This window comes from Gopherus evgoodei, chromosome 12 (genome assembly GCF_007399415.2).
Source record: "Gopherus evgoodei ecotype Sinaloan lineage chromosome 12, rGopEvg1_v1.p, whole genome shotgun sequence".
Lineage (NCBI taxonomy): Eukaryota > Metazoa > Chordata > Testudines > Testudinidae > Gopherus > Gopherus evgoodei.
The window spans coordinates 12,048,015-12,073,785 of NC_044333.1; the positions used below are offsets into that span (position 1 = coordinate 12,048,015).

At 39.8% G+C, this 25,771-nt stretch overlaps 1 protein-coding gene across 1 annotated transcript in view; it reads right to left on the bottom strand.

Annotated features, from left to right (window-relative positions):
- Positions 1-25,771, bottom strand: part of SLC6A2 (solute carrier family 6 member 2) — a 108,037-nt gene that overhangs the window by 35,217 nt on the left and 47,049 nt on the right. Inside the window, exons 5-10 of the mRNA XM_030581993.1 lie at positions 23,327-23,465; positions 21,808-21,942; positions 17,138-17,241; positions 11,582-11,706; positions 10,259-10,371; positions 5,412-5,540 (exon numbers count right to left, since the gene is read on the bottom strand). Coding sequence (XP_030437853.1) covers positions 5,412-5,540; positions 10,259-10,371; positions 11,582-11,706; positions 17,138-17,241; positions 21,808-21,942; positions 23,327-23,465 — 745 coding nt within the window. The remainder of the gene's footprint in view (positions 1-5,411; positions 5,541-10,258; positions 10,372-11,581; positions 11,707-17,137; positions 17,242-21,807; positions 21,943-23,326; positions 23,466-25,771) is intronic.

Here is a 25,771-nt window from a genome sequence, read left to right on the forward strand (position 1 = left end):
CACTTCCCCTCTAAACCAGATCATTTTTTTAATCAATACGGCCTTCCTCGATTATGAGATTGTGAATTTTTGGGCATCTAGTTAAGTGTTCTTAAACAATTCCCAATTATGATTCAGATTTTTCTGATTAAATTCTTCCTCCCAGTTGATCTGATTCATAACTATTTTCAGCTTTGTGAAACTGTCCCTGTTAAAGCACCAAGCATATATATTACTGGTCTGGACTTTATTCTGCTTCCATATTGTAAATATGATCAAGTCATGACTGCTTGTACCTAAGCTATGATTAGTTTTTAGTTCTGTGATCAATTCCTCTTTATCTGTCAAGAGTCGATCTAATATAAATTCCACCATATTGGATGCAACAGCTTTTCATTTAGCAAACTGTCATCTATAATATGTAGAAATTCCAAGGATATTTTAATACTGGCAGCATGAGACCTCCAGCATATGTCACTCAAATTGAAGTCCCCATGATCACGCAGCTTTCCCCACCACACATTATGGTTAGAGGCATAAGGAGCTGGTCACCCTGTCCCCTAGTGTGATTTGGTGGTGTGTAGCAAATGCCAACTAATATTCCATCTTGTGCTTTATGCATTAGAATATTGATTCATAGGCATTCAAGATCATTTTCTTTGGAGTTATGAGTGACTCAGAAACCAATAATGCCATTTTTGTCATAGAGTGCCACTTCCCTTTTGCCCACTCACTTCTTCCTAAATAGGTTATAACCACTGATTTTAATATTCCAGTCTTACACATCATCCCACCAGGTTTCAGTAATACTAACTAGATTGAATTTATGCTCATAAATAAGCAATTCCAATTCAATCTTGTTTGTTATCCTGGTTCCTAGCACAGGGTGTATGGGCAATTAAAGAATTGTTTCTCTTCATATCTTCTGGTCCCTTCATTAATTTTGTTTTCAACATCTTGATTCTGTGCTAAATGAGTGCTCGTATTTCCCCTGTTTTTACTCTCCCTTTTTGTTATTAGTTTAATGCTCGTCTGACTACCCCGAGGAGATTGGACCGCCTCTACCAGTAGAAGGGGAACCAAACTATTCTGCGCCCTCTCCCCATAGAAGGTCGACCAATGTACCACAAAACCAAAATCTCCCACCCTCCGCCACTTATCTAGCTAGTGGTTCATTTCTAGAATCTTCTACCTTCTGTCTTCCTTCACTTGTGGGACAGGAAGGATCCCAGAGAAGATTGCTTCACGTTTATTCTTCTTCAGGATACTTTCAAGTTCTCTGAAGTCATCTATTATCTGTGAGATGTCCCTTGATGCCGAAGTGAATAATCATGAATGGATCCTTGACCACTGACTTCAGAAGCCTACCAGTCTTAGAGTGAGGTCTTGTGTCTTGGCTCCAGGAAGACAGCACACCATCCTGTTATCCATCTGTCCCTTTCAGAATGATCTTTCAATTCTTCTGAGTACAAAATATCCTACCAGGATCATCAGTCTTTCTTGGACAGTTAGAAAACTATTTGTGGATATGCTTGATTTTCGTACCAGTTGTCCATTCCCTGGGACCAGCTGGATCTTGAGAGGAATCTTCTATAGTTTCCATATGGAGGACCAGGTATTGATTGGAAACGTCTAGCTGTGTGGAATTCCTCCTGGTCATCATCCTCATCTGTCTCCAGCTGTGAGGAATGCTGATGTGATTTCTTGCCTCTGGTGGTTATGACCTGCCAGGCCTCCTCTCTGATTTCCTGTTTCCCTGACTTTTTGGCATTCAGTTCCTTTCTTCCCTGAACCTGGGGGTACAGCTGCTTCCCAGACCTGTCTAGGAACAACTCTGCTTCTCAGTAGCACCTCTATTTGCCTCTCCAGTCCAAGAATGTTTTCCTCTGGCACAGCCACCAACTTGCATTTCATGAACCAGGAAGTCCCTTCTTGTTTCGGCAGGAAAGAAAACGTGGCAAATCTGCTGTGGGTCACCACCACTGTTCCATCACTGGTCATCTTAAAATCAGATGTAGAGTGAACCTGAAAGGAAAGGCTCTCGTACGCCTTCTCTCAGCTCCGTCCAAAACTCTCCAGTTAGCTGCCTCTGTTCTTTGAATTTGCTGAGCAAGTGTCTTTTTATACCAGATCTCTCTGCTTAGCTCAGCTTCGTCCCCAGCACCAGGAAGTGAATAACTACTCAGAGACTTCAAATAGCAAGGCTCATCCGAGCTCTTAAAGAAATAATTAAAATTTTTCTACTTTCAAAGTCTATCCTCCAGGTACCAGAGGTCTGATGTGTAGAAATATAATAATCTCAGTATGTTTAACCAAGGAGTGGAAAGCTTGGGCATCCCTTGGTCTGCATGGAAAATGGTGGGTTTGAATGAACAACCCTTGCAAATGGACTTAGGTTGTTCATTCAGAATGGGAGCTGAAAAATGGATGGAATTCTTACTCAGCTTTGCTGGAAACACAGTTAGTGAGCACCGTCAGTTTCCAGTAACTTCAGTAGGAATTGAGGTCTCTTGGTGCCTTGCAGAACTTCTCAGCAACTTGGAGGATTGAGCCCAAACTACAGCTAGCGTAGAGTTACTTCTCAAAGTAGCTGCAAGGCATTGGTGTGTCACAGTCATGGCTGCTATCACTCTACTTCTTCCCATAGCCAGGATTGTGGTCCAATGGATGTGCAGTCTTGGATCCAATGTCCCATCCCCATGCTCCTGTAGAGTGGCCCAGTGCATACAAATGATTGTGAAGTCTCCATTGTCTGCTCTCCAGTACAGTAGGAGAGCCCTGGCTATGCTGTGGTTTGTGTCTTTTTCTGTGGCTGAAGTGTGGTGACAGGATTTCACCTTACATAAATATCCCCTCTCCTCCAAAATATACATCCCTTGAAATGCATTGATTTGGAACTGTAAGGTGCATTTACAAGATTCTTGCAAAATTGCTTTTCAGACACTCTGAGCTGAATTTGACTTTGTTTTATTTGATTGGTCTTTGAGTAAACTATTAAATATCTCATTTTATCTAGTATGGAGTGAAGAGAATGAGGCGGGGGGTTGTTGGCATATGGAGCTCCCTATCGTTTTGAAATGAAGCAAAGCAAAATGTTTTAAGACATTGATACCATTTCATCCCATGTAAACAGCTGAGAGAACTTCCAGCCTGGGTAGGTTCTAACAATCTTATTTATAAACAAACCCACTATGAATATGCCTGCTCCTCACGTGGATTTTGTCTTTAGTATCTTTAACAATTTAAAAAAGAGGCTAAATACCACTCGTTTTGTAGATCTGATGATGATTTTACTGTTTAATCAACAAAGACATAGTTTAGCTTTTCTCTTGTTATAGCATACAGAGACTTTGTACTAGAGATGTCACTATTTACAGTAACCAAAGGAGAGAGCTATCTAGGCTTTTCTGAGTTATAAACTCTGGAGATGTGGAGATCTGGCCAAAGTTTGGATTAACATAGGGCATCTAACGAATTGTATGGCAAATACTTTAGCAACAAGCAAAAGACTGTTTATTGAATAGTGTTTTAGGTGGGAAATTCTGCTCTATATCTGCTCATTATTTGAATGCCTTTATTTTAGAAATCCAGCAAGGTGACTGATGAAATATGTGTGTATGAAAAACAGACTGCTTTGAAAATCAATCCCAAAGATTTTCAAGAAGAAATTCAGCTGATTATTTTATCTCTGTGTTCTCACAGGGGATTTGATTTCTACTTTATACACATGTGACATCAACTTTTTCTTTGACATGAACTAATGTATTGGTACCTGTCAAGGCAATTCAGTGCAGTCTAGCTTGCTTGAGAATTTAATCCCACAGAGGTGCATAATTTGAAAGACACTGGACTAGATTCTCATGTGATCTGAATTGTCATAGCACAGTTGAAGTCAATGGAGTTACACCAATTTAGACCAGCTAAAGATCTGACCCACTGTGTTTCTTCAAACCCATTGGTCCAAGCCTATTGTTAACCCAGATGAAACCTAGAACAAGGAAGTACACCTCTACCCCGATATAACATGAATTTGGATATAACATGGTAAAGCAGTGCTCCGGGGAAGTGGGCGGGGGGGGTGGGGCTGCGCACTCCAGTGGATCAAAGCAAGTTCAATATAATGCGATTTCACCTATAACACGGTAAGATTTTTTGGCTCCCGAGGACAGCGTTATATTGAGGTAGTGGTGTAGTATGTCCAGCTGTATTGGATGACAGAGAGAGCTGAAAAATGTAAAAAGGGTCAATATTTATTATAAGTATAAATGATCTGTATTACTATTATAAGGCTTACTTTCAATCTTTGAAAACCCTTTCTAGCTAATGAAACACTGTAGTGAAAAAACTACCAGGAAAATGCATTTTGTTAACTTTAAAACTTCTTTAAAACTTCTCAATTAATTAATTAGTACCATTTTAATAACTCTCTGCTAACTTGTTGATCTGTAAGTCAGTGGAATGCTGATCGACAGGGATGTGGCCATAGGATCCCAGCACTGGTGCATTCATTATGGCTACGTAAGATATAATGCTATGGTAGCATTATGGGGTGCATGCTTAGCAGTGGCACTCACCTTCCTGGTTCTAGCTGGCATGCAGAGAAGAGCAAGGCCAGCCCAGAACAGACATGTCCTCTCTGTGGTGTGATGTGCTGCCAGCACTTGCAGTGCATTGCTCCTTTGCCGGTAGACAGGAAAAACAGCCACAGTCTGACTGCCACGTGTGCAAAGGGTTCCCTGCAACCTTTCCCCACATCCAGCACATGTATGCAGCCATTATTTTTCTGCTTTATATTTGTAATGAGGGGAGCAGGTTGCATTATACCCCCGATTTTCAAAAATAGGAAGGTTCCTTCACTGAAATGCATCCAACCCAATGCATTAATAACTATGATCTGCTACGCTGCCAAGCTATTACCATGCTCAGGGAAAGGGTGATAGGATTATTGTACTGAAGTGTAATTTTACAAGAAGTAAATGTTTCTTATTGATTGATTATCTTGTGCTGTTGCAAAAAGGGAGTTTTCAAATGCTTATGGGCGTGGTCTCCAAAACACTTTCCCCTACACACAAAAGTAAGCAGTGACCATAGTCCCATTTCAGATGATGATGCTACAGTAGAAGTAAGCATAATGCATGGGAATAAAGGTTTGTGAGATCAATTGATAGATAAAAAACACGAGAGGAGAGGCATCATTTATAGAATAATTAATATAATATTCAGACAATAATGTTGGTTATAATTAAACTTCCCAGGTACACAAAATATCAGAGGGGTAGCCGTGTTAGTCTGGATCTGTAAAAGCAGATTGCTTTTGCTGATTTTACCAGTACACAAAGAGATCAATCTCAGCCTACAGTAATTCTGTCTCTTTTACAGGAATAGTTGCATTGTTAAGTTAACTTGCTAATGGAAACGCTTGTAGTACTTACATTGGTGATACAAAAGAGAGCCGCGAGGAAAGTGCCAAAGGAGACACATAATGTGAAAAGCTTTCTGTGCCGCTTCAGTATTTGGAAATCATCTGCTAACCCAGTGATGACAGCTTCCATTCCACCCATCTAAGGAAAAGGAATACAGGAGTCTAGTTTAGACAGTAATGACAGAGACATTTTGCCCACAAACAAACAGAAGGTATAAATATGTTTGCAATTCATCTCTATTTCCTTTTGTGATCTCTAACATTGATTGAGTTTTTTCTCTTTATTTAAAAGGTGTTATACCTTCTGTAAAATGTGCATTATTCTTCTTTGTTGTTGTTCATACTTGCACATAGTGGAAGTGTTAGAAATCAGAATAAATAGGTCTCAACTTCCCTCACCTGGTGGCTGTTGTTTTTATTGATAAGGAACAATAAAATGGAGAGCAGAGCTAAACAATGTGGCAAGTCAAACGACATTGTTACCTCTGTATACTGGGGATAGAGAGACAACCCTTAGTGCTTAGAATTTTATAGTAATAAAAATTCTTGATAATACCATAGAAGAATTTTAGTTTGCCCTCTGGATGTAACCACTATATGTTAGCCATTTTTTGCTGTTGGGAGAAATTGACTGTGGCAGCTGAAATATTTTTCACGCTTTCATTGATCCTGCTGTAGGGTACAGGTTCCTGATCACGAGCTTTGTCCTGTGCTGTAATGCAAACATTTTGGGTTTTTTTTTCATAGGGTGAGATCAGAATGAATCCAAGCCAACCCTCAGTGTTTTGCTGCCCAGGTGGGAAAGTATTTTTGGCACTCCCCATACAGCTGAGCACCAAATAAATAAATAGCTAAGCAGTGGTTCCCCCTCCCTCTCATGCCAGTCCTGCTGTTGCTTTGGTGATCCTGGAAGCTCATGCCCAGGGCAATCACCCAATCACCAACCCCTAAGGCCAAGCCTGCTCCTGCTAGGGATGAACAATCCATCTTAATTTCTTTAAGAATCAGTCAAGCAGTGGGGGAGGCTCAGTATAGGGTATTTCCTGCACATGGAAGAGAAATGTGGCAAATACTTGGGGGTTAGGAGAGAGTGGGAGGGCAGCAGATTGGAGAGAACAACATCTCTGTTTCAAATCAATTGCTGAGAATAATCTCGGTAGTATCTGAATGATTCACTTCCGAAACCAGAGGGCTACAGAGGGAAGGGCAAACATTGTTTTAGCTAATCTGACAGTCGAGTGAACTGTCAAAGCATAGTATGGGGTTTTATCCATGTGACTTCTGTAAGCATCAACAGGAATCGTACGGTTACAGTGCACTGCTTAAATATGGGTTAATATTTTTTCATGGTCACAAAGATTTACTACATGGCTACTTTGAGAGACTCAGAGAAGTTAGAAGTGGAAAAGTAGCCTTCAGATTCTCTACTCCATCTATTCATTCAGGACTGCTTCCTAATCTAGTGCTTTGTTCATCCCCGTTGTTAATGTCCTATGTAGAGATGGTTGCATGCTGAAAAGAACATTACAGACATTCACTCTAATTCCTAATCTTTTTAATTTGCTGTCCACTAACACGTTCATGAGAAAGTTTCTCTTTCCATAAACATTTGGGGGCATTCCAGAAAAATGTCTCCATACGTCAATAAGGGGCTTTGTTCATGAACAAGGGTGTTGATGCATTATTTCTCTATTTTCTTTCTGTTTTTTTGTTTTTGTTTCAGTTTCTAATCAGGGATAAGTAACAATACCAAATGTCCTAGGTGACCCAACTCACAGCCTGTAGAGTGGGTAATCAAGGGAAACACAGTCTGCAAACAGCCCCACAGTTGCTTGCATAAAACCAGTAAATAATTATGAGCGGCAGCAACTTGATGTAGCTGTGGTGGTGCATAGAATGGAATTCATCTTGAATGGTCCCCTGGAAGACTTCTTTTGGCAAGAGTCAGCATGGGTGTGGGGTGGGGTGCCTATCCCACACAAGCCTGACGAGAGAAAAGGGCCAATTAACCCTGTGACAGGCTGCACCTGGTGGAGAGTCAGGGCTGATAAGCTTTTAGCTGATGATGAAGACCAGCTGGGCAAGGCAAAGGCTAAGCTGCTATAAAACCAGGAAGTAGAGAGCAAGAAGAGGGTTGCAGTACAGAAGGCCTGCAGTTGCTCTTTGGGCTTACAGCAGGAAAGGCGCAAACCAGCGGGAGAACAGAAGCCCTGAGACTCTGGGCCTGAGGGAAGGGTGTACCTACAGATGGGTGAAGAAGGAGCCTGATAGAGGCAAAGCAGGAAGCAGCCCAGGGAAACAGCAGAAAGGTTTAGGATATTGTAGGCCTTCGCTGGGGAAGTGGTACAGACTAGACAATGGAGCAGAAGACTGCTTGGGACAGTCATTCAATGGGACTTTGATACCCTGGTAGGACAAAATGATAGTAACCTGACTGGTGGGCCAAGCCATGAAGGGGGAGCGCCCTGAATGATGATGAGGGAGTGACTCCAGAAAAAGAGTGAGAGATCATAGGGCGAGAAACTGAAGGAGGGGGCATCAGACTGGGTGTGAGCTCATCCCCAGATGGGCCACAAAGACACTACATAGCAGTGAGCAGAGCACCTCATGACAGGGAGGATTTAGGATTCTTAAATCTCTCAAAATTGCATCTTCCAACCTCCTTCATTCATAGTTGGCCTTGTGTTCTGCTTCCTTCAGCCTCAACTCTACAAAACTTCTGTAAAACCATACCTTCTTCTGCACATGACCCCACCATTGCAGTGTCATCTTGTTCTCAACTTGTGCAAGACGGCAGCTGGCCAGGATCATCTAAATGTCTCCTTGTTTTTGACAAAAATCAAACCAATGGATGTTAAGAGTCCGCTGTAACTTCTGACACTGAAAACTGTTTAGTTTCCTCTCCTCAGCTGTTTTTAATGGCCATGTTTGTGCTCCAGATAGCAGGGTGATGAAACTAAAACTCTGCATGTCTCTATAAAATGAATGACTTGCTGATGGTGCATGTAGATGGCAATGACATTGAATGCGGTAAATACTTTTATATGTCTGGCTAGTCAATTGAAACAGGAGATTCTATAACCGAAGGAGTCACACATTGGATTGGTCTTCTCTCAGTGGCATGTCAGTGTCTTCAAAGGCCTGTGACTGTGTGGTGGGATGTCACTAAGATATAAGTGTTCAGTGTAGTATGTTGACAAATCCCCTTCTCTTCTCCTGTGAGAAAATAATTCTGAACAGCAAATAAATAGGCAAACATCCAAGCCTAATCAAGAACAAGAAAATGCTAGATTTACCATAGTTTATCCACTTTGAATAATTTGACCCCTTCCATTGAAAAATTATTATTCTACAATTTAAGGTGCCAACGCTTCAAATATTTATATATGTGCTTTACCATGGTAAAGTTAAACAAGTCCCTAAATGTTTGCAAGATTGGGCCTAGCAGAGCTCAACCTATAATATAAAATCTAGATTTTACTTTTCTTAATTTTGACTCATTATTACTGGTCATTCTTGGCACCTTAATCTACTCTTCTCCTTCCTTCATGTTTGTTTACAGTACAAATAGTTCCAGACTGGAACCCCAGATCTGTCTTTGCCTCAGGTTTTTAGAATAAGGTTCCAGCATCTCAATTTTACAACTTGATCTAATCGCTAACAGGCCTGAAGTGAAATCCAGAATTTAAAGAGTTAGGAAGAGTTCAAAGCTAGAGCTGAACTTCACAGCTCAGATCCCTGCTAGAATAAGTCATCTGCAAGTATTTGAAGGACAATCAAAGCTCCTTTGTGTGATCTCTTCTTCCCCCTCAGCTTTGTTCCCTCTCTTGTCCCTTTTTATCTTTGAAAATTAGTTAACTTTCTTTCTGGCCATTTTTAGTTTAGAATTGTAAAAATATCCTTATGAACCTGACTAGACTGTTCAGAGTTCTGTTCTTTGAAGATCCTATTTACTTTTTCCAGAAGAAAATTAGCTTTTATGTTAAGTAGAAAAGGAAATCTTGATGCCTCTTTGGCAAGAACAAGGTGGTACAAGTTAGGGTACTTAGAATATTTAATTTAGGGTTGAAGTTTCTGTTATCTTTTTTATCCCAAGACAATATATTTTCACTTTGTAGACAGTATAAATACTCCTCCTTCATGTTGAATGAAGTTTGGACGCTAAATCTAAAATATCTTAGTGTTCATTTTTTACTATTCCTAAATATCTATTATCTGTCAACGTACAGATTACATTGTTGCCTTTTGCCAAGACAGCGAACAAACACAAAATAATAGTGTAAATAAAACTGATTTTTAAAAAAGTATCACAATGAGACTATTATTGTAAGGAAGGTATCTTAATACAGTTCCATATTATAGGAAATCAAAGATATAATTAGATGCTATCCTCAGCCTTTGTGTCATGAGTATCATTTAGGATGTTGTGGGAAATACAAATCTCTGATACTAAATAGTACGGAACCATAGGCAGGCAATTCAGCATCTCATTTCTGTGCTTTTTCCAAGTTCATTTTTAGGCTCTGAATGTGCTGCTGTAGAAATGAATGGTAAAATTCTCATTAGCTTCAGTGATGCGGTATCATATCCTTAAAGTGTAATAGCTTTTGCTGCTTGAGCCCAACCTAGAATCGTAAACTAGTTGGCCCTCCCAAGCCTTTTGCACACCGTGAATCTGTGATTAAACAAACTGCTGTGTGCAATGCTATATGGCATATTGGCCTCAAGTATGAAAACAGATACGTTGAGAGCACAAGCATGTGGCTTCTGAAACCTAGTGGAATCAGACTGGTGCCTCTGTACTTATTACCAGAAAATGTTATTAAAGGAAAAATGACAGGCATGGAAGATACGCACAGAACTGTCAATGCCTAGTGTGAGAAGCATTATGAAGAATACCACTGCCCAAAATGTTGATCCTGAAAGAGTTGAAATGGCTTCTGGATAAAGGATGAAAACTAATCCAGCTCCTGAAAAGCAAGAGGAAAGAAAAACTCATTTCTGCTTTTGTTAAATTTTTAAAGCTGCAAAAAGGTTCATGAAAATAAGATTTGACCTACCTAGATTCTTATATTGGTGTCCCTCACCATAATATATGAACAACTTAGACTCATAGACTTTCAGGCCAGAAGGAACCATTGTGATCATCTAGTCTGACCTCCTTCATGTTGCAGGCCACAGAACCTCACCCACCCCTCCCACTCCTATAATAGACTCATAATCTGTGGCTGAGTTACTGACATCCTCAAATCATGATTTAGAGATTTCAAGTCATAGAGACTCCACCATTCACACTAGTTTAAACCTGCAAGTGACCCATGCTGCAGAGGAAGGTGAACCTCCCCGCACCAGAGTCTCTGCCAATCTTCCTGATTTCAAATATGGTGATCAGTTAGATCTTGAGCATGTGTTCAAGACCTACCAGCCAGACACCTGGAAAGAATTCTCTGTAATAACTCAGAGCCCGCCCCATCTATTTTCCTATTACTAGCTGTTGGAGATATTTGCTGCTAGCAGTTGCAGATCGGATACATGTGATTATAGGTAGTCATCATACCATCCCCTCCATAAATTTATCAAGCTCAGTCTTGAAGCCAGTTAGATTTTTGAAGCTAGTCTCAGGCCCAGATGCACAGAAGTACTTAGACATTGCAACTACAGAATCAGTCTCACACTTTACCTGGTCCAATTAATTTTTAATTTTTTAAATGCAAAATGGAATCCTTTCAACTAGAGAGACTGAAAGAGAGACACATCAGAATATCCCTGAGTGCAGTGGCTACAGCACTCACCTGAGAGGTCAAGGACCCCTCAAACTCCTTCAAATCCCTTGCCCTTACCAAGAAGAAGGAGGAATTGAATCAGGGTCTTCCATATCCCAGGTGAATACCTTAACCCCTGGCAGCTAGCCCCAACCACCACCTGTGCTCCATCCAGCTACACTGCTATTTTGAGAGTGTTAGCTCAAGCAAAGCTAGTGTGTGTGTCTATTCACACTGAGAAACATGTTCCCAACTGCAGTGTGGATGTACCCTAAGTAGCTTTCTGAATCAGGGCCACAGCTGGGTCCATTGTAGGTGGGCTTCTTTGTCTTGTTTAATTTGAAATGAACATAAACAAATTTGTAAGACAGCACTGGAGAAGCACTCCAGTAAATCTGGAGTAAAATGAACTTCCTACCTTCAGTGGCTACATCTTCAATTTTCACTTTGTGCTCATGAGCCATGTAGCCCAGTATAGAGAAAATTGCAAATCCTGAGATGAAGCTTGTGACACAGTTGATTGTACTAGTCAGCAAAGCATCCCTAATATGAGAGAGAGAGAAGAAAATTGAGTGAAAAACAGTTTAGGAAGTAGGTAGGAATTGTGTTGTTATGATAAAATTCTGGATGGAAAAGAGAAACATGCCAAATTAAGTAATCATCCTGATGATCAAAAGCTTACACGAGCATATTGTGCTGGGAGAGACCCACTGTTATTTCCTATATTGTTTTGAAATTAATCTGTGTTCAAAAATTTTAAAAAACTATATTAAATTGTAAGTTGGTCTTAGCTGGCAGCAATAATGGAACAGGGAAGTAACCAGATGTGAACAAAAGGCTACATGAGGAAATGAATACTAGCAAATACCAATCCGTACCTATAAACTCTTGTGAATGTTTTCAGATAACACCAAGTATGCATTTTAGTGAACTTTGATGCCATTTTCAAGGTATTGCATAGAATCTGTTCATCAATCCTTCCAGTTAAGCAGGCATTTCAGATAAGATGCTTGGAAAGACCTCATCTGGCTCCCACTGAAATCAATGGCAAAACTCCCATGGACATCAGTGAGAATCTGACCTAACCATCATCATTGTATAAATATAAAGAGGTAACCATCAGTTTAGTCATGAATCTGACAAAAACGCTGATAACTTTATTATTAATCTACTATTGTTTTAGATCAATGACAGGACTCACAAAGGAAAATCCAGATTCAGCCCTGGGGTAAGCAGACAACCCTCCTTTGAATTCAATAGAGTTATGTACATTTATGTCAAAATTAAATCTGGCCACAGTTGTCAACATTAATTTGGAATGCCAGCCCCATCCTAATGCACATATTTACAACTGGCCATGTGATTTTGAAGTTCAAAATGTCACTGAACATTTTTTGTTGACATTCCAAATGTTTACAAAAAGAGGAGATTGCTCCTCCCCACCCCCCATTTTGCACTAGCTCTAGAATTTATTTGTGTTGTGTACATTAATGCGAAGAATGTGATCGCAATTTGTTAGATATTTCATGAGTCAGAGGCTGGCAATGTTTCCCCCTTTTCTCCCCATTGTTAAATATCAGTAACGGCAAGATTTTATAAACCTCATTGTCTTTTGCAAAGCTGTCATCTTCATAATGAAACCTGCAAATATATCTCACAGGCTGTTTGCTGTAAACTATTCTGTTCAAATTTTCTCTAGCAAATCTGTCCATCATAGACTTCTTTATTTTTTATTTTTTAAGTTTAGCCAGCTCTTCAATGCAAACTTATGGTAATACGCTCCCCTAGAGCACTGGAGAAAATTCCACCTCAACGTGATAATTCCCCAGAACTGTGAATATTTGATGTTTAGTGGCATCGGGGAGCCAGTTGCAGCAGGATCGGTCTCCTAGCAACACACTGGGCATAGCTGACCCTAGCAGGAGCTGCCCTGCCTCATTGACTGTACTTCCTGACTGGAGGGGATGGCAGAGCTAAGCTATCCTTTGGCCAAGTAGTGGCCAGAGTGCTTGACTCTGCTTCCTGTGCCTTTTCTTTCTCCTGCCCAGCCTGTGCCTGCCCATGCCCTGCCTCCTCTTGTGCCTACTTCAGTTCCGGCCCTTCCCCATCCTTGATGTCTTTGGCTCTGACCTCCATCTCAACTGCCCAATTATGTCTCCAGCTAGCCCATTGGCTCTGGCACTGGTCTTCTGATCCCTGTGTCTGACTCTTGGCTCTGTTCCCATCTACGTCCATGGCTGTCCTTTGACACTGATCCTTGACTCCAGTTTGGCTCTGTGCTAAGCCCCAGACCAGGCAACCCCTATGACTCCGACTGATAGACCCAACTGCCGACGTCCTGGTCATGATCCTGACAAGTGGCATAAAGACAAGCCTTGTGAAACATGTAAGTAATATGATTCACTGGCTTTAGTCATGTCATGAACTCCATTCCACAGAGGATTGTTCAATGCTTTCAGCCTTAAGTACGAAACACTCAGGCTTCATGGGCCCCTGGTTAAAAGGGAACGAACCACAACAGGGTTGTCAAAATAGATCTGTTTTAGAAGTAGATATAATGAGTTCCAGACAGTCTACTGTTGGAGAAGACCTTTACAATCGAGGTCCAGTCTCTGGTGTGTGGACACCACTCACACCATAGTGCTTTTGTTAATGACAGGGTTTGCCTTAGCTACAGTTTACACCTCTGTCAAATTTAATTACCCCACTGCACCCCAGATTTGACCGGATTGCTGTAGAGTAGCGTGTACGTAAGAGGAAGGACTAACTCAGACTCATATACTTTTAAAATTATTTGGACTCCTTTAGGACAAAAGTTGCTAAGTATCTGAAATATTATGGCCAAGGTCATCATTACCATTTCCCTCAATTACAGAGCATTCACATGCAAGTAGCTTTTTCCTTTTGCATGATCATCCCACACACTTTACCCCTTTAAACTGACAGATTTACATGCAAAATATAGAAGTTGGCAAAATGCTGTGTTGCAATGCTTCAGCGCTTCAGACTCTCTGGCTCTGATTTGCCACTGTGTTGCCGTAGGTTTACACCTGCGTAACTATTGATTTCAATGGACTTCCACTGGCATAAAACAATTGGAATAATGTGGTGGTGAATCATGCCTTTTATTTGGAAATATAATGCTAATTTAAATTTGTTTTGTTCCACTTCAGTAAAGCATTGCCAATGTAATAAAGATGTCACTGACATACTCCACAGTATTTTACCAAAGAATGGATTCATTTAAGTGTCAATTGTCTTTGAATGGAAGCTTGTTATAGGATTAAAGATAAAACATAATATTTTAGAAACACTGCAGATCACTCTACAATACAGCAAGAGTGATTCTGGGAAACAACATAAGACAAGTGTAATAAGCTCAGCACAGTTTAATGTAATTTTGGGTATTGCCTGAAGGCATTTTTTTTTTAAGTTCCAGAGTGTATTTCTTTTTCTGTTTCATGGCAAATTTACTCAGGATACAAAATAAAACAATTATGTAGGAAACGTCTTAAAGCCAGGCTTCCTAGAAATCTGTAAGATTAATGTTAACCTAATTGTAGAATGCAATGATTGCCACTTTGGAGAATAGCTATTATTACAAGTGTCATTTTCACTACAGCATTACCCACATTAATGTCACCTAACATGAAACCCACTTGTGAATCTAAAGTTACAGCAGGCTTGGTCCAAAGCTCATTAAAATCAGTTGGAGTCTCTCCATGGACTTGAAAAGGCTTTGGATCAAGCCCTGTGTTCAGAGAATTGAACAAATTTAACAGATCATTTCAGCAAACTAAAATCTATATGGTCTGTTGTGCTTTTTATAGACTGCTACAGGTGTGTTTGTTAAAGGCAATGTAGGCGCCCATTTTCCTCTTTATGGTAATATACACTACTATATTCCTGCAAATATTAGATCTTTCTAAACCAGGCTTACCATTCAAGTGTCACTGTGTGTCTGTGCAAGCCCTTTTGGTGAGACCCGTGACTAGGCTACTGGCTGAGGCAGGGAATAAGGACTCCCTTATACCCCTTCATGGGCTTCATGCCCACTTTCTCCCCTTCTGGGCAGGCTGGTGGAGATGGGTGGGAAATGGGAAGAGTGTTGGTTCTACCCCATTGCTGCTGAGCTGATGCTCGGTGTGCTGCCTATACCAGCAGCTAGCTGCTACCCGTCTACTTCTGCGATGGTGTGGCTTATGCACCACTCAGGGCTGTTTCTATAGTTACCACCAAGCCCTTTGCTTCCTAGCTTTTACTAACAGGTATTTTCAAAAGGAGCTACTGTAGGTAACTGTTAGTGCCCAGTACAGGGCTATCTAACAAGCAGTGATGTTCTCTGATGCTTTCTATTATGGGTATTTTCAGTCAGTCCAGTTTATTCCTCTGGCTATATTACAGGAACTCCATTTTTGTTCTCTTTCTGCATTAAAAATATTCTACATTAAAATCCATATTTTTGAAAAAAATCCTAAATTGGATTTACAAGCAATGCATTATTAAACCTCAAAGACATTTTAGAGTTTACTTGTCACTCTTCGTGCTTTTTGCACTTCTCGTAGCTAGGGCATTTCAAAGAGACTAGTCAGCCTGGCCCACAAATGCTGACATACACACAAACACTAGGCAAATGAAATGCCCCAGAACGTGAGTCCTTTAAGGCCAAACTAGCCAAAATAATGGAGTCCTTGGGGAGTCACTTTAATTAAAATTTGTACCAAAAAAGTATCCCTTTGATTGGTAAAATCCCTTCAAAATTCAAAGTTTTTCAGCTAGTTCCATTCTATAGGTCTTTTCAATAAGGCAGCATAGTAGACACACATAGAACAATTAAAACACATATTCAAACAATTGACATTAAAGTGTAAAGTGACAGTGTTTGTCTCTTGCTATCTGTCTGTACAGTGTCTCCCACAATGGGACCTCCAGCCCTGGTTGGGACCTCTACGCACAATAGCCCTGATTCAGCAAAGCACATATGCACATGTTGAATTTGAACTATGTGTTTTGCTAAATCAAGGCCTACTGAAAAAAATCACAGATAGGTAATCCCAAAACATAAAATCCCTTTAGGATTTGACTCTAAAACCCTCATTTCTATTAAATTTGAACAAAGGAGGAAACATCCTCCTGCTTCTCTGGGGTTGTGGACCAATCAGATTTCATTTAATATTCTCTGTTGTCTCTAGTGCTACTTGTGAAAGACAAATATAATTGCAGTTTACACAGCTGTCTAATGTCTAGAATTAACCCTGTACTTTTGCACAGGAGAGCCAATAACTTTGCAGGTTCTTACTGCCAAACTTCCAGCAAAGAGGTAATTTGGGTGAGTTTGGTTCAAGTTTTGGGTTGGTCCTCACGTGCAAATCCAGAATGCCTGTCAATAATAAAATCACAATTAAGTGAATGAAGCACACTGGTGCATATTAGCTTGTAATTATCAGTTCCACTGGCTAAATAAATAATAATAAATAATAGAATATACCTGTTACCTGTATAACATACTATTATATAAAACAGATATATTTTATTATATTATAGGTATATTATATAGGATAGCATTATATATATATAAAATCAGAAGTTAAAAAAAATCCAAAGCTAACATGAAAATAGAGTTCTTGAATTGTGAAATATGTATCAAGAAATGAACATATTTCAAATTTCTCAGATACACCTCTACCCCGATATAACACTGTCCTCGGGAGCCAAAAAATCTTACAGCGTTATAGGTGAAACCGCGTTATATCGAGCTTGCTTTGATCCACTGGAGCATGCAGCCCCGCCCCCCTGGAGCACTGCTTTACCGTGTTATATCCAAATTTGTGTTATATTGGATCGTGTTATATCAGGGTAGAGATGTATTTTATTGGAACCTTGGTGTCAGAGTGTAAGTAAAGTGAGTCTGAAATCAAAGCTTTTTAAAATCAATTGTCATTATCAAATAGTAATGAGAAATAGACTCTCTTACCTATAACAGTTGTTGTCAAACTTATTATAACTAGCAAATGCAATTAAAACTCCAAACCCAGCTCCTAAAGAGTAAAAGATCTGAGTGGCTGCGTCAATCCATACCTGCAGAAAGAGATGGAAATTATTAGATGTGTTTGCTCAGTTTAAAAGAGAAAAGTTGAGTGACATGCCAGAACTGTACAGTTAGAACTAGCTTTGGATATCTATTGAAATAATATCTGATCACTCTCCATGACTACAGAACCATAAATGTTTCCCAGCCCATCAAGAACCAAGGCATGGGATACTGTCAAGGACTGGACTATTTCAACAAAGAGGCAAAATCTAAAGCAATAGCAAAACCTAAGTATGTGCAGAGTGGCATTAGAGGAGAGCTGGTTGCTTATTGAACTTCCACAGAGTACAGAAATGATTAATTGATTTTTTTGCTGTGCTGTGGCAATATACTTCCCACTAGTGCTGGGTTAATTTGGATTGCACAGTCAGAATTAAAAATAGTTAACAAGCTAGATGTTATGGAATGTTGTCCTTTCCCATAGGAGAGTTTATTGCATGGGGCTGTAATTACAGTTTATATGATGCTTTCTTCCATCAGAGGTTGGAGTCTGATTGACATGCTGTGAATAGGACTTCTAAGAGAGATTCCTCTTCCATTCTCACTCATTTAAAGGGCCAAGAATTATTTTATTATAGTCATTAAGTCCCACACACTTCATCTATTCAGACTGTATATAGCCCGTGTCCAGAGACAATGCCTGGATTTTAAACTAGGCAGAGGAGTTCAGATTAACTGTTTTATGAAGGTTTTCAAACATCTCTGCTCTCAAGTGTCACACTGAGAAATGAAAAGCTCACGGCTCAGTCCCAAGAGGTTTTGAAGGTAAGGGGAGCTGAGAGTACATAGCACCTCACAGACTCAGAATGTTTGGGTTTAGCTGAATCTGCCAAATATAGCCGTAGGCTAAAACACCCGTGGGTGTGTGTTGAGCAAAAAAACCTCTAAGATGTATTGCTATCAGCTGCTGGTGCTGCTAACACTCCGCATCCCACTTGTTGGAAAAGTTGTACAAAATCTAAACACAAGGATATTTTAAAAATAAACTATACTTGGGAATGCCATATTGACCCCCCAAGGTCCTTGTATTGCTTTTTGATAGGTCACTGGCTCTTTGTCACTGCGTGTCCTGCCACTGGATTTGTAGCTGCTTACGCCAGTTCTGTATTTTTGGCTCCATTCAAAAGCACTTAAGTCTCACTGGCTATAAGAAGACTTTAGCACATGCTGTAGAGGGATGGATTTAAGCATGGTCTTAGAGTTAGACATGTGCTTTTGGGCCTTGCTAAATCTGAACCTTGGATTGAAATAATCCTCTGTGTTAACCCAATTAGCTGCTGTGAGGATCAAGATAAGGAGTAAGAAGCAGTTTACACAAGTCACTAAAAAGTCAAGGTTCCATGCAAAATATTCCTTGTATTAACAAACAGGATGCAACACAGAGACAATGGGGCTGGGTTCGTCTACAATTTACATCAATGTTATTCTACTAATTTCAATAGAGTCACTTCTGACTCATGCCATGATTCAGTTTAACTGTGTCCTTTAGTATTTAAATTTTTATGTACCATTACCAAAAAGGCTGGGAGGCTGTAGCCAGTCTTGCACTCCAAGCTTCCTTCCTGTTTATATTACTCTAACTTTTGTTCCTACACTTTCTCTTCCATGTATGGACTTTCAATGTTACTGCACAATACAGAGAGGAAGGAGAAATACTAAGTGAATCCCCAGACATGATGTAACTTTCAGGAAACTTTTTATGACGTCCAAAGCAGCAAATACCTCCTTCCTGGACTAGAATTCCTGATGGCTCTGGTTTTATTAAGCACCCACTGTTGTTCCTTTTGTGGAACAGAAGTACAGCTGCCATTTACACTGATTTTTAAGTCAATCACTTGCTTTTTGTGCCGTGGAGCCAACAGTATCAAGCTTTGTGCTGCTGGACTTTCAACAAGGAATGCACGCAGGCCCTGTTTCCTTCAGATCCCTTCAAACCAACATTTCTATCTGCATTCTTGATGGGTCTGATCTGGCACAGTGCGGGGGTTGCTGGCAATGGAAGCCTCTCACGAGGTGCTGAACACCTTGCAGTAGTGAGCCTTATAAACTCTTGGCATGAGGGGACCTTATGCCTTTTACATTAGGACTTTTGATCCAGTGGCAGAGCAGATTGTAGAACAGTGCAATTTATCTGTGACTTTTATTTGCTGCTGTTCTTCATGGGGAAAAAATATTCATAAGTCCCAGGCTCTTTCAGAAACACACTGAACTGATACTTGGGCAGCTGTCAAATCTCCCAGAGGCCCAATAACAAGGATTAAGCACATAAACACTCAGTAGAGCCAGCAGGGGCCCCAGGCTCCTCAACAGGGGGTTGCAGAAAGAAGAAGGAAACTTGGCTTTCCTCTTCCTTGTAAATTGTCTTCCATCTTTCATCATCCTGCAAGCATTGTCTCTGTCTGTCTGTCTGTCTCTTTTATATAAGTAATCTGGAAAATCTGGTCTCAAACAAATATCTTTGTGGCTAGCCAAATAGCAGCTGTGTAAATTTAATCCCCCAAAAGCAATACACAAATATAGTCTGTAAATGCAGAACACAATTTGAGGACCAGACCCTGAGCTGGCGTGAAGTCAGCATAGCTCCATTTACTTCCAGCTGAGGATCTGGCCCTGAATATTTCTTGTTTTCCAAACATCACTTAAAATACTAAGGAAAATGAAATCACTCACGCCCCTTCCCCTGTATTGTATAACATACAGTAACGGGTGTGTGTCTGTATAGTCCATTTCTCGTATGATGGGCGTGACATTGCTTTGGTGACAGATGTGGCTCAAGCTGTACTATTTGGATCTGGATTCAATGCACCCCAAAGTGGAGTGGGCTCAGATTTGAAGACGTGCTGTGCTATACTGCAACCTACCGTCAATGAGGAGACCTGAACATTGGCTGCTGCACACAGTGGATAAAATTAACACTTTCCCCCTTCTCCACTTCCCCCCAAAAGGAGTGGAGAGGCTGTTTTCATTACAACACATGCAGTAGTCCTGGATTTTGGTACTCAGGCTTCGTATTAACTTTGTCTAGTTTTTCTAACTGTGATGGGCCTCTCTTTAAGTGTTTTCATGCCAGTTTGTTTATTCTTCTTGTGTTTTTCCAGTTTTCTATTTTGTATCTATTTGAAAAGCACTTAACATTTTCAAGTTGGTCTTACCAAGGGGTTGCCATTGTTTAAGCACTGGTTCTTTTTTCTCCACTAAGTAGAAAACAAAAAACAAAAAACAAAACAAACAAAAAAACCCCTGGGATAAAATCTGTTTGTGATCACTAAATTACTGCCCTCCGGGGCTTTGGAAAGGCAGGTAATTTCATAACGAATTTGAGTGAGTTGACTTGCACATCTTTTTAATACTGTGGGCTGAGGGCAGAAGTTATTCTAATATATAGTAAGTTGAAAGTTCTCAGGACACTAAGGACTATATTGACTACAAATTGAATTCATGTGGGCACATTTGCTTAGGCTGGCTTACAATGTAAGGAAAAGCTATAAACACATGTACTTCAAGTTGCTAATTCCTTACTACTGAAAGTCTCAGTCATTATAAAGTACAATAAAATGGCTTGCACTGGAATGGCCCTGACAAGTAAGGTATTCAGTACCAAACCTTAGTTCAGATACTCACCCAAAATTTCAAGTGCCTATTCAAACTGGTTTCAGAGTAGCAGCTGTGTTAGTCTGTATCCGCAAAAAGAACAGGAGTACTTGTGGCACCTCAGAGACTAACAAATTTATTTCGGCATAAGCTTTCGTGGGCTACAACTTACTTCTTCGGATGCATAGAATGGAACACACAGACAGGAGATATTTATACAAATATCTATTGTACAAATATCTCCTGTCTGTGTGTTCCATTCTATGCATCCGAAGAAGTGAGCTGTAGCCGATGAAAGCTTATGCTGAAATAAATTTGTTAGTCTCTAAGGTGCCACAGGTACTCCTGTTCTTTATTCAAACTGGGAAACATAATCCAAAATGATTTTTCCCCCATGAAAATTTTCATTTTCAATTAAAAACTATTTTCTAGACATTATTTTTCAATGGAAAAATTTCAATCTGCTCTGCTCATTATCTTCTACCAGCAACTGCTCAACATAAAGGGCCAGAAAATAACCAGATCTTACCAACTATTTCCCCAGTATGCAGGAGCTCTCAACTGGCACAGAGCTTTTGGACCACCCCGTGGCCAGCCAGGAAGCACGTCAGCATAGGTAGGGTGTGTGGTCAAAACATGTACAGTTTCTTAGGGACCACTGGAAGCAGGAATAAGCTGAAATAGCCCCTAGACTATTCTACCAGCACCAACGCCCAGAATTGTACAGATTCATCCTGATATGGCTCCCTGATGCTCTCCTCATCATCAGAGAGCCACAAACTCAGCACAGTAGAGAAACTAGCGTAATGTTCATGTGCCAACAAACATAAATACATCCTTTTAGAAACTAACACTAATAATTTAATAACCGCTTCCATTTCTATTAACGTGGACAATAGTTAGGAGGTTCTGTGAGTACTATTATTGCATTATAGGAAGCGAAGATGGAGGAGAGAACTTACCGTAGCTTCTTTTAACCTTCTGAAATCTATGTGAAGGTAAGCATTTATTCCATTGTATGCACCAGGCAATGTGATTCCATGGATTAACAATACAAATAATACAACGTAAGGCAAAGTGGCTGTTATCCACACAACCTGCAGGGAACAGACAGACACCAAATGTTAATTAACCTACTGTTACAAAAACAGGAAGTTTTATAAACATACTGGAGAATCCGGCTGTCCCTTTGTTGCATTTGTCTCTTCTGTTCTCTGGAGGACGTCTTGATTGTTTTTTTCATAAGGGGCGTTGTCCTAGCAAAAAAGAACTGTTAGCTACCGGTCACACAGACTAGGAAAATTCCCACAAGTAAAGATAGGTAGTATGTTAAAGTATGAAATGGGTTAGGCAAGTGAGATTATATGTCAGCAGTGGAATGACTATATAATTAATAGTCATATTAAACTTCTGAGCAAGATCAGTGTGAATTATTTCCAGAGGTGTAAGTAGATATGAGCAGATATTTGCTGCAAATACCATAAAAATATACAAAGCAACCACAGACAGCAAGAATTCTCAGATGTCTTCCACAGCTAGGATTTCTGGAAGCAAACAATACGTTGAGATTGAGTCATTCACCAGACGTTGTCAAGAAATGTTGCATTTATTCTAATCAATTAAGTAAAATATCAACATGAAAATGAGGAAATGCTGGCATTTACTGAAAATATGTGGCATAAATGGTGGTTTAACCCTATTGTAATTGAAAAGCCAAATAAAGAAAGGCTGTGCACTGAAAGAATAAAGAAAGGCTATGCATTGCACCACATGATTGAAATTAAACCACGGTATGTGAACTTTAGCTGATGAAAACTGTTGAGGTGGTAGCTAATTTATCAAAATCAAAAACATTCTGAGCTTTGGAAGCTAGAAACTCCTTTTCAAACAAGTTAATAGAGTTGTGTCAAGGTCTAATGTCTTAATTTCAAAATATCCAAATGGTGTGTAAGTAAATATCCAGGAGGTTTTATTTCAGTCTTGAGGTACTTTGAAGAATAATTGCTGAAACCTTTGGAAGTGATAAAGTGTTTAAGTTAGAATGGATGTTTATTTAATAAAAGCAAAGGCCCTTAAAAATACAATGAAAGCTTTAAGCAAGTTTTGCAGAGAACAAGAGACAATCTTTAACCTTTATCCAACGCCAACAGAAGTCAAAGGAAAGACTCACGCATTGATTTTAATGGGCTTTATATCAAGCCACTAATACTGAACTTAAAGTTAAAAAGCTAACAGAATTTTGCAATGCTGGACATCACTGGAGCAAAGATGACATAAATGTTGAGTCAGATAAAACACGAGCTGTATTTGAAATGTCCACTCCACTTTGTAGAACAGATATACAGAGATCTACAGCTTTGGTCTAAGTGGCATCCTTAGGTACGATGATTTACAACCCCTATTCCCTTCTGCCCCCCCAAAAGTCACTTTCTAAAAGGGACAGAGAACAATATTGAGATACAAGAGCAATATTAGCTCTACCTTTCCTGAAGTCTTCACTCCTTTCCACAGACTAAAGAAAAGAATTATTACTACCACCAAGAGGCACAGCGAGAGCTGCCATTGGGGCGAGCCAAGGTCATGGATTCCACCACTTTCATGCAGATGCAGTACACCTCGTCTAGACATAAGAGGGTAAGAGAGACAAAAAAACAAACAAAACCACCATCAGGTCATTGCTTAGTACTTCTCATCCTGTGGGCTGCAAGTAGACATGAAAGCTGAATGACAACATCAGTGGCTTCTCTGCTTGATTTAGTTTTTACTAGAGCTGGTCAACATTTTGCATATTTCAATTGACAAAAAAGTTAATATTTTTTTCTATTTTGATTAAACCACAGAAAATAAAATGAATGCATGGACACCCACACCCGCTTATTCTCCAGCTGGACAGCTGGTTGAAATATTTCAGATTTTGAAATTGATGAAAAAAATGTCAGTTTTCATACGTATGTGTATACAGTATATTCACTAATATTCTCCCCTCATTTTTGACGAGTTCTAGATTTCACTTAGGCCAATGTCAACTAGAAATCTGGGTCACCACAGCATGAGGAAATGGGAAGTTAAATAATATAACTGTTTTGCTTTGCTAGCTCATCATATCCAATAAAGATTTGCCATAATCTTTTGGCTAGTTCTTCAATTTCAGTCTTAGTTGGATGAAAAATGCTTTTAAAAGTATCATGTCGCAGTGGGTAGCTGCTCTGTTTTTATTTCATTGTAAGGCCAATAACAAGTAAGGAATGAAAGCATATGGATCAGTATGCATGTGATGCCCATTCGAGAATCTTCTCTTTTTTAGAAATTAAAAGATGAGCTTCAGTTTATATTTTAAGAATGAGTGCTAAGACCTGCAGAAACATTAACAAAATATACAGATAGACTCCGTATGATGCTAAACAAAAAAAAATTATTCAGCCAAATTTAGGGACATAAATAGGTTGGGCTTCTTTAGAATAAACCCACAAAGTCTCACATTTTGAGCAAAGGTTTAAATGAATGGAACCCACCTCAAGTCTTTGATATTCAGAAAAGTTAAACCTGATCCTGCATGCCTTGTTCTCATTGAACATTCATTTTTCCTAAATATTCTTTTGAATTTTTAAACAAATATGCTTCAAAGCTGATTGTTTTCCATGAAAAATCTCACAAATGATCTTACTGGTAGGAACATTTGCCAAAAGAGCAATTTCAAATTTGGGTTTATAAGTAGTTGCATTGGAAACTTGATTCCAAGAGGTCTGTTCCTTTCATCAGGAAAAAGAATCATAACATGGGGGAGGTTTTTGTTTGTTTGTTTCTTAAACCTCAGCAATTTAATGTTAAGGCAGCTGGGGATCAGCTGGACTAAGGGTGTCCTCCTAACTATTCTCCCTGTAGCAACTGTAGGGATGAGGAAGGTGACTTCACAGCAGCTGTAGGCCATTTGAGGATTCCCTGACACATGAGATTCTCCAGGGTTGAAGCATCTGGGTGGAGGGCCACTTGGCACTGGGAGAGTAATGCAAAATGACCAGAGTCCATTCCTGGACAGGGACCTCTTTCTCCACCAACTGAAGAACAATCCCATACAATCTCCAACTTTGTGCAGATGTGCTTTTGAGCCTGTCATTTAATGTGTTCTGGGGTAACACAAGCCCTACAGACCTATTTAAAATATCATCAGCTCGAGTGAACATAAACAAGAATATTTATTTTCAAGTGAGACCTGTCATCACCTGTCTCTCTTCTCAAAGCCTTAATTGATTCACAACTAATCCAGAAACCTGTCAAAACACAGTATTAATGGAATCAACCTATTTATTTGGTGTTTTTTGCCACTAATCTCTTTAAGCAGGTCTACATCTAAAACTACCCAATGGAGGACGGAGTGTGAAACTTGCTGAGAGCGGTATTACTCCTGTTTTATAATATATTTCTCTAACTCCATTAGCAAAACAAGGAAACTGTCAGATTAGTGACAGCCAAAGAGAAAGATGACAAAGGAAGGCAAAAGTCAGAAGATGTAGTAAAATAACCAGGGATAGTATGAAAATCGGTAGACAAAATACTAAGAAAAAGTGATGGAAGATGAAAAACAAAAGAGAGGAAAAACATTACCATATTGTTACCGGGGGGCAGGGGAAGAGAAGAGCAATTAGAGAGTAGATAAGGGACTCATTACATTAGGCTGAGCAAGACACAAGAAGAGCTGATAAATCAGTATGACTTTTTGGCTTTGTAATATTGCAGCCTGACCGCAGAACTCAGGGCCAGTGGTATTCAGCTGGAACAGCATGAAAACACGACTGAGGAACCTGCAGATAGGAAAACAAGAATCGCCATAGTGGTGCATCTAGTCCAGTTTCTTGTCAAGGGCACAGATGCAAAGGGCTGAATTCTTGTAATTTACACTAAAGCTACTTTACATCACTCTGGCAATGT